Source organism: Drosophila subobscura, chromosome A (assembly GCF_008121235.1).
Source record: "Drosophila subobscura isolate 14011-0131.10 chromosome A, UCBerk_Dsub_1.0, whole genome shotgun sequence".
NCBI classification, from domain to species: Eukaryota; Metazoa; Arthropoda; class Insecta; order Diptera; family Drosophilidae; genus Drosophila; species Drosophila subobscura.
This window is the reverse complement of record NC_048530.1, coordinates 23111555-23120662: the sequence shown is the minus strand read 5'-3', so window position 1 is coordinate 23120662 and position 9108 is coordinate 23111555. Positions and strand designations below refer to the sequence as shown.

The following is a 9108-nucleotide window of genomic DNA, read 5'->3' as shown; positions in this document are numbered from 1 at the left end:
AACGAAACGAAACGGAACAGAGCGGGACAGAGCCGCGAGCCGCGAGCCGCGAGCCGGGGGCTAATGTATATATTGCCATTCGATTTGAGCACACAATTTATGATGGCATTAAGCTAATGTTATATGCAAAAATCGCTTAAATGTAAAATGCAAAAATATATAGTGTTAGTCGTAATTTACACGAAGCACAACATAACCCTGCCCCCTGCCCCCTGCCCACTGTACCACAGTACCAGTACCTGTACCTGTCCTTCCTTCCGTACAGCCATAAAGCCATGTACATATGTATGTATGTATGTATGTATATTCCTCCAGACATTTGAATAGGTAGATCGCAACGTTTATACGATGCCGTTTTAGAGAAATTTGATGGTAGGGAAACGGAGAACTACTGTTCTCCGAGATAGTATTTTCGAAGTGAGAACTCTCCTACAGATGCGATTTTGATATTCGGCCTTGCGGAGAGTCCGCCAAGTTCCCGACGAGGGTCAATTTCTTAAGGGCCATGGCAGACGGAGAACATTTTAAAACAGGAAGGAGAAAAGGGATGTAGGTACATTCAGAAAGCTACATAACTTAGCAAGGACACACACCTGAAAAATTAGCGTCAGATGGCGTGTTTTGTAGAAAACACATTACACTCAAATATCAAAAGCGTGTAGAGTTTAGCCAAGCTTTTTTTCATCTCGCTCTTTGTTGTCAACCTTTCAATGCTGGCTACTACGAAACTGTTAAGTCACATACTCCTACCGGATGGAGCCAGTATTCTATATAACTTCGATGTGTACTTATATGCATTTCTATGTATCTATCAAGATCCTAATCACCTATTAGATGTGGCCAGGGGCACTTCTCTAAATTGCATTTCTACACATTTTCTGCATAGCTGCATGTGACAAGAGGCGTTTCATGCGCTAAGAAAAATACTGGAAGACAAGAAAATAGTCATAATATTATGGAAAAATGCAAGGTGTGTCGTAGAAGCAAGGCTTATTAGAATACGGTATATAATACCGTTCCCTTTCCCTTTCTGAAAAAATAGAATTTCTGTTCTCTTTTGTGGGGCGCGCTATTTTTCAAATTCTTCAATGTTATCGGTATACATACATGTTAGAGGTGGAGAACTATCGATCGTGGACGATAGTAAATTTTAAACCATCGGTAGTTGTCGATAGTATCGTCGATAGTAGTCAATAGTCGCAATAAAAAAATTGTTTTTTCTTCGGCTGGTTTGTTTTTTGTTTTTGTTCTTGTACCGGTTTTCTCCTGTGTTAAGAAATTAAATTGAGGGAAATAGTTTAATAACAAGTAAATGCCGTTGCGTATTTGCGAGAGTGTGCTCTTTTATTATCTTTTTGTTTCGTGAGTTGTGGAATTGCGTGAATCGTGGATCGACCTTTGCGAACTTATCGTCGTAACAGCCGCAGCAGCAACAAAACCTAATAATAATTAAACCGCGTGTGTGCCCATTCCCCTGCCAATGTATGCGTAATCGTATCTGTGCGCTGTATCTCTGTCGAACCGAGTGTGGCTGTGAGTGTGTTTCTGTGTGCGGCAGGGCATTGCGAGGCCCCTGACGCCAAACGCCAAACGAGACAGATACACGCCGCACCGTCCAAGTGTCAACAGTCGAGTGCCTTGTGGCCAAGTGTGACCCTCCAATCTCCCATCTTCAATTTTCACCAGAGCCCCAAGAACCCACCAGGAAACACCCGATCCATGCATGACCACTGTATGAGGAAAAAAGTGCAAAGTGAGCAATTGGCGGAAACGTGATCGGCGGAAACTGGTGAGCCAAGTGCGCCAACCGTGTGCGACTCCTATTTTAAGTGGTGAAGTGCTTTCTATTAGATCACTCATACATAGTAAAACATTAAAAAGTGAAAAATTTGAGGTCTACAATACTGAAAAAATGTTAATTTACTGCTCGATGATTGATCAATGAAAAAAAGAAATACATTTCACTGTCTATTCGAGATCGAAGTAAGGATAATCCTTCTATAATTCTGATACAAACCAAAGCTGGAAATTCATAATTTTAATTCAAAAAGAGAGATCATTGAACGCAAGCTCAGATTAAAAGCAAAACCACTAAGAACAAAAACAATAATCAAAAACGACCCATTGACGTCTCGAGCCGCTTTCAAGGTCCCACCAAAACACTTGCGACAATCAACTAATCTACGAGCTACTACTTAGCGCCCATTCCATTCCTGCAATGGCTAGAACCTCTCCACGCTGAGGGAGACCTTGTATTTGGATAGAGAGAGAAGAGAGAGAGTGTGTGTGATATTGTGGGGAAACAGTGCGATTATACGAGTGTAAATTAAGTATAAACAGTCCATCGAACTCGATCGATTGCATAATAAAGATGCGCACGGGAGAATCTTCCAAATGAAGGAGAGCACACTGGGTGGGTGGTTGCCATCAGCTGGTGCGTCAGGTCGATCACACAGATCAGAATAGAGTAAAGCAGAGCAGAAGAGAGCACCTGGACAGGTGAATCAGTCTTTGAGTGCGAAAGAGAGAGTATCTCAGGTGAGGGGCAGCGTCAGAGAGAAGGTCGTGCGTCAATACCCATCCAATACAATCCAATCCGATCCGATCTAACTCGAATCCAATAGAACCGATTCTAAATTCTAATGAAGCATTCTGAGGCGGTGGTTGTGTGTGTATGTGTGTGTGCTGCTCCAGTTTACGTTTTGCCGGCCTTTGATTTGTAAACCAAATAGCTTTCCGCGCTGTTTGTTTATTTAATTAGCATTTTGCTGTATTCCGTCCGTAAGAAAACACCAGATTTACGAGAGACGACTCTCACCGCAAGGTGGCTCTCAATTGCCGCACGATCCAATTGTGCGATGTCCAATTTACAGCCGCAACATCGCAGCCACGATGCGATCATACAAACACACATACATACATACATGTGTACATATTTACATACCCATAATCATACTCGTACTCGTATTCGGATTCTTACTTTAGTAAACAGACACCCAAGCCCCCCGCCACTAAATGGCGAACCCAGCGTTTTTTTTTTTAAATCTCGGCTCAATTGTCCCCGTGGGTCTTGGAATATGTGTTTGCCTCAGACGGCCGAGCCAAATGGAAAACAATTCCAAGGAAATGCAAATATTTACGAGTCAGTGAGTATGTGTGTGTGCACATTCAACACTTGCTTAAGAAAATCGAAATTCGTATTGACCTACGCATATGTACATACAAATACATATATGCATGTATGCATGTATGCAGAAACGTTTGCATTTACAAATGTATGTGGTAGAAATGGAATAGAGTTTCACCGTCTCAGAGCAAATGATATTCCAAAATCGGGATAGTTCTATTAGTAGAGTTCTCAAGGGATTGTTCGCCTTTCTATGAATTGATACATTTTCCATAAGAGATCGCTTAAGGCAAAGGGGGTGAACAGTGTACTCTGCCAGATGAGTAATATTTCCTGTTTGCATTAGCGTGGGGCACGCGCCACCGCGGCCACGAGCCATCAGTTTGCCTTTCCCCTTCAAACGAAAATCACTATCAACATTTCCCTCTTTCTCTGGCACAGCGAATCAGAAGCGCATGTGCCCCGCTTGCTGAGGGGCCGAGTATACTCACACCGGAGCCCTCACCATGCTGCAGCATACGATGACCAAGCGTAAAACGCTTATAATTGCCTGCTTTGGTATTGCGCTGGGTCTCTGCATCGGCACCGTGCTGAAAAACTACCGCGCGCTGGAGATTGTGAAGCGGTGCAACCTGCGGCCGACGAACCTGAAGACACCCAACGAGATAATTGGGCTGGAGGATGAGGACACCATACAGAACTCGCAGCGGAATCTCGTGTTCGTGGGTGTGATGACGGCCAAGAGCTTTCTGGAGGGACGCGCGAGAGCCGTGTACGATACGTGGGGCAAGGAGGTGCCGGGCCGGATTGCTTTCTTCAGCTCGGAGGGCAGCTACTCGGAGGAGCTGCCAGTGGTGGGCCTGAAGAACGTCGACGACCGCTATCCACCGCAGAAAAAGTCATTCATGATGCTTTACTACATGTACGAGCACTATATCGACCGATTCGAGTGGTTTATTCGGGCCGACGACGATGTGTACATGGAGCCGGATAAGCTGGAGCGCTTCCTGCGCTCCATCGACAGCTCCAAGCCGCAGTTCATCGGCCAGGCGGGCAAGGGCAACAGCGAGGAGTTCGGCCTGCTCTCCTTGGAGTTTGACGAGAACTTCTGCATGGGCGGCCCGGGCGTGATACTCAGCAGTGAGACACTAAGGCGCGTGGCACCCCACATACCCACCTGCCTTAAGAATCTGTACAGTACGCACGAGGACGTGGAGGTGGGCCGCTGTGTGCAGAAATTTGCCGGCATTCCCTGCACTTGGAACTACGAGGTAGCCGACAACCTGCTATTCCTTCCGTGCTATTCCCGTGCTAACTTCTCTTGCTCCTTTAGATGCAGTACATATTGCGGCACAACTCCAGCGGTCGAAATGCATACACGGGCAAGCTGAAGCGCAAGGAGATCCACAACGCCATCACCCTACATCCCATCAAGCAGGCGCCGCTTATGTATCGCCTTCACTCGTACATACAGGTACGTACGACACAAGTTCCACACGTCACAGAGTGCAGTTTGGAGTTGCAATCCTCAATCCCACATTCTCCCCACCAAGCAGGGCCTGAAGGCGGAGGAGATGCGCCAGGAATCTCTGCTGCTGCATCGGGACATTAAGCGCATGGCCAAGTATCTGGAGGTGCCCGACGACAGCACCTATATGCTACCCAGCGTCTCGCCGGACAGCGATTCGGGCAAGAGACACTTTCAGGATCACAATATACTAGGTAAGTCACCATACTTGTCCGTACGTTCGAACACATGGTTTTGGTTTTGAGTTTCGCCTAGAGTCAGCTTGATTAATGCAAAGTCAAAGTCAAACGAATGCGGGATATGCATTTAGCGGCACACACAGATAGTTATTTGTATTATAACAGTAGGTATTTTGCTGCTCAATATCGATATTCCATGTACGGCAATATGTATCGCCATACTCACTATCGTTAGCAGCATGGGTTACCGCGAAACAGCTGTTTACATTTTCTTCATTACAGACTTTTTTATTATTATTTGAGAACGCCAAAACCAAAAGGAAAAATAAACTTAGAAAGATGTGTCGACGTTTCGCAGTGAATCCAGATCCGCCGCATAGCCCATGAGATGGGGCAGCAGATTCTGTTCCATGATCCCGCCGAAAAGATGCGACTGTGGGCCAATGGCAAAGACGGCCACGTCCTCGCCCGAGTGAACGCCCTTAAAGCCGGGAATGTAGCTGGGCGTTAGGGAAGCTGCAAGGGAGCAAAGAAGCAGAGCTCAATTATAGAAACAACGATAACAGAGAGGATTCAGATTCAGGTGCCACGTACTTTGAGTGAGGGTCTTGCCGGGATTTTCGCGTCTGCCGTCTTTGCCGTGGCTCTGCCACTTGCCGATGGCGTAGTTAAGGGTGCTGTACTGGACACCATTCAAGTCTTTCTGGAGCTGGTCCATTCCCAAGATGGGAGTGCCGCGCCTCGCGTACCCAGACATGGTTAGGGTGTGCGAATGGTCGGAGGTCACCACGATGAGCGTCTCTTTGGGATCGGTCAGGCGGAGGGCCATCTCAATGGCGGCATCAAACTCGAGCGTCTCGTCCAGGGCATACCCGGCGCGTGTCTCATGATGCCCGTGATCGATCCGGCCGGCCTCGATGAACAAAAAGTAACCGTCGGGAGGTTCCGACAGGCGCTCAATGGCCACGGCCGTCATCTCACTGAGGCTTGGCTGCTCCTTGTGGGCCTGGTGGGCCAGGTGAAAGCCCATGTGACTGTCGCTGAACAGTCCCAGTATGCTGCCATTGCAGCTGACGCAGTCGCGCAGCTCGCTGATGGAGCGGGCGTAGCAGCCTTCCGGATTGCCCGACTTCCATTGCTGCACCAGATCCCGGCCGTCGCTTCGCTCGAAATTGAACTTGCCCAGTCCACCGCCCAGGATCACCTTAAAGTGGCGGCCCGGCTGCTCCTCCACCAGCTGGCGGGCGACCTCCAGCTCTTCCCTGCGCTTGGCCACGTGGGCATAGGCCGCCGCCGGACTGGCATCAGTCACGCGCGTCGTCGTCACCAGCCCCGTGGCCTTGCCCGCGCGATGCGCCCACATGCTGAGCGACTCGACTGTCTCGCCGGAGGCGCTTTGGCCAACGGTGCCTTTGCTGGTCTTCACCCCGCACAAGTAGGCGGTTGCCGTGCAGGCCGAGTCAGGGGCCTGCTCATTGGTGCAGTAGGTCTTGCAGAGGCCGGAGTAGGGGAAGTCCTCGACAGCCAGTTTGCTCTCCTCGCCGCTGTGTCCCTGGCGCTGGCCATTCAGTATGCGCGCCGCCGTCAGCGTGGTGATGGACATGCCATCGCCCAGCATCATGATGATGTTCTTGGCCCTACGCCCATTCGTGACCGTGTCCTGGGTGCGCTCCAGTCGAGCCGCCACCTGAGCGCGCCCCTGCCTCAGCCAATACCTGGCTGTCAGCTCCTCCTCGGCTGCTTCTCCCATCGGCTTTGGCGCTGTCTGCTCCCTCCCCTGCATCGATAGCGGTGGGACATTGGCACATAAGGCTACTGGCAGCGACAGGAGCACCAGTAGCGACAGAGGCGAGAGAGGTAGCCGTATCTGGCCCGACTTTTTGGGTGGCATCTTCCAATAATTTTATTCGTGTACACTGTGAATTCAGTACTGACTGACTGCCTGCCAGTCAGACGTCAACCAATATAGTTCCAGGCAGACCCAAAACATCCAAGGCCTCCTGTCTTCCTTTTATACAGCGGCGTCATGTCAAACGTAGTCTGATTAGCATTCGCCCAGCATTCGCATTCAAACCGAACACTTATCATCCCATCGATCACTCGTTTGGGCGTTCGCTTTCCAACAGGAATCAGCCCCGAACTGAACAAATTTGTGCCTGGGAGCACGGACGATCTGCTGGACTGGTCGTTCATAGCACGCAGCCTCTACTCGGCCAGCTCGGCGAATCCAAAGCAGAAAATCGACTCGTCGATGCGCGAGGGACTCGAGGATGTCATCACCGAAGTTATGGAGAACATCAATAACTATTCCAGGCAGCGTGGACGGGTGATTGAGTTCCGGGAGCTGTTGTACGGCTACCACCGACTGGATTCCCTGCATGGGCAGGACCTCATACTGGATCTGCTGCTCATCTACAAGAAGTATCGGGGCAAGAAGATGACTGTGCCGGTCCGCAGACACCTATACGTGCAGCGTGCCTTCACGGGCATCTTTGTGAAGGAGTTCGATGAGGATTTCTACAATGTCACCCTACAGCAGAGTGAGTTTCGTTGTGCACACCCGCAGCCCGCATCTGCGTACGCCAAGCCAATAAATCTTTCTTAATTCGGGACTCCTTTCAGGTCTGCTGGGCAGCATCCTTCACAGTGGCATGGCGCGCCTGAGCAGCCACTTTACGATGGCCAGCGGCCTGCTGCCCCAGGCAGAGGACAAAATTGTGTTCGTGCTGCCGATCTCCGGACGACTGGGTACCTTTGAGCGATTCTTGCGCACCTACGAGCGGATATGCATCAAAGCGGAGCAGCACTGCGACCTGCTGGTGGTGATATTTGGGGCTCCAGAGGAGCTGGGCGATCACCTGCAGTTACTGAGCCATCTGCGAGGCCGTCACGTGTACCAGCAGGTGAACTGGATCCAGCGCAGTGGCTCCTTCTCCCGCGGTGTGGCATTGGATGTTGCCGCCCGCTCCTCCTACATCCAGCCCATGGACATCATTCTGTTCATCGATGTGGACATGGTCTTCGAGGTGGCCACGCTGCAGCGGGTGCGGATGCACACGCAGCGGGGGCGACAGGTCTATCTGCCGATTGTGTTCAGTCAGTACGATCCGCAGCGTCGCTCGGATGGCGGCCCGGGAGACTTGCCCCCGCCCATCGACGATGAGAACGGGTACTTCAGGCAGTTCGGGTTCGGTATATGCGCCATCTACAAGTCGGACATACTGGACGAGGACATCAATGGCTTCGACAAGGACATAACCGGCTGGGGTCTGGAGGATGTCAAGTTTCTCGAGAAGATTGTTCGCGTGGGCACCCGCCAACAAGGCTTCCTTTCCAACACCGCAGAGCTGCCACTGGACTATAACGAAGCCGCGGATCAGTGGCGTCGTCTCAGTGTATTCCGTGCACCGGACCCAACCCTCGTCCACGTCTACCACGACATCAGCTGCGACATCCAGCTGGAGGCCGCTCAGTACAACATGTGTCTGGGCACCAAAGCCAACTCTTTGGGAAGCACCAGGCTGATGGAGCAGCTTTTCTACAACAGCCGCGACAATTTCCGCTTCATCGCAGACTTCAACAGGCAGAAGCAGCAGCAGCAGCAGGCCAGATGATGGATCTCCATCCCTACACCTCCTGCTGCCATACATAGTATTATGTTTTACCTTTTAATCTTAACACCAATCAGATAATGGTTCCCCATCTGTGTTTTTGTGTGTGTGTGTGTGTGTGTGTGAATGTCCCATCATATCCTTGTAAGTGTTTTCCTAGTGTGTCTGTGCATGAGCCACCCACCTGCTGCCAGTGATAAGTCTATAAAGCCAAGACTAAGCAAAGAGCAGCAGCTAGATTCGTAACTAGGATACCGTTGATTCCGATTGACTTTTAGAAGCAGCGAATACCGAATGATTACCAACGATAATAAAATATTTTGTCTAAAAGCGAACAATTTTTATATAAATTAAAAAACCCTTTATAAATTATTTTAAAACAAAACTTTTCCACTTTAATTAAATTGAGAGGCACTCCTCGTGGATGGTACCTTCAAATGCAATAACTAATCCTATTCCCATATATCGAAAGCGAACAGAAGTCAGCAGAAGGTTTCTGGTTTCCATGTTTTTTCACTGTGTCAAAATCTGGATGCTATGAAACCGCAATTCATTTTTCAGTCGCCAAGTAACTAAAATTAATTGCGGTTTAATTTCTTCATTGTGGCTATAATAATGATCCAATCGGATCCCAATTTGGTGTTCTGATAGATATGGTCATTC

The 9108-nt window shown here is 49.4% G+C and overlaps 2 protein-coding genes across 2 annotated transcripts; one reads left to right on the top strand and one right to left on the bottom strand.

Moving 5' to 3' along the window:
- Window positions 1–1252: 1252 nt before the first annotated feature.
- Window positions 1253–8745, top strand: LOC117903711 (chondroitin sulfate synthase 1). Its single transcript, XM_034816057.1, has 6 exons — window positions 1253–1789; window positions 3569–4398; window positions 4461–4601; window positions 4684–4849; window positions 6961–7374; window positions 7457–8745. The coding sequence occupies exons 2-6, from the start codon at window positions 3634–3636 to the stop codon at window positions 8446–8448; spliced, it is 2478 nt and encodes an 825-aa protein (XP_034671948.1). The 5' UTR covers window positions 1253–1789; window positions 3569–3633; the 3' UTR covers window positions 8449–8745.
- On the bottom strand, window positions 5124–6907 carry LOC117903712 (alkaline phosphatase, tissue-nonspecific isozyme). Its single transcript, XM_034816059.1, has 2 exons — window positions 5429–6907; window positions 5124–5350 (listed from the first exon to the last, which is right to left on the bottom strand). Exons 1-2 carry the CDS (start codon window positions 6723–6725, stop codon window positions 5166–5168), a joined length of 1482 nt encoding a protein of 493 aa, XP_034671950.1. The 5' UTR covers window positions 6726–6907; the 3' UTR covers window positions 5124–5165.
- Window positions 8746–9108: the final 363 nt, after the last annotated feature.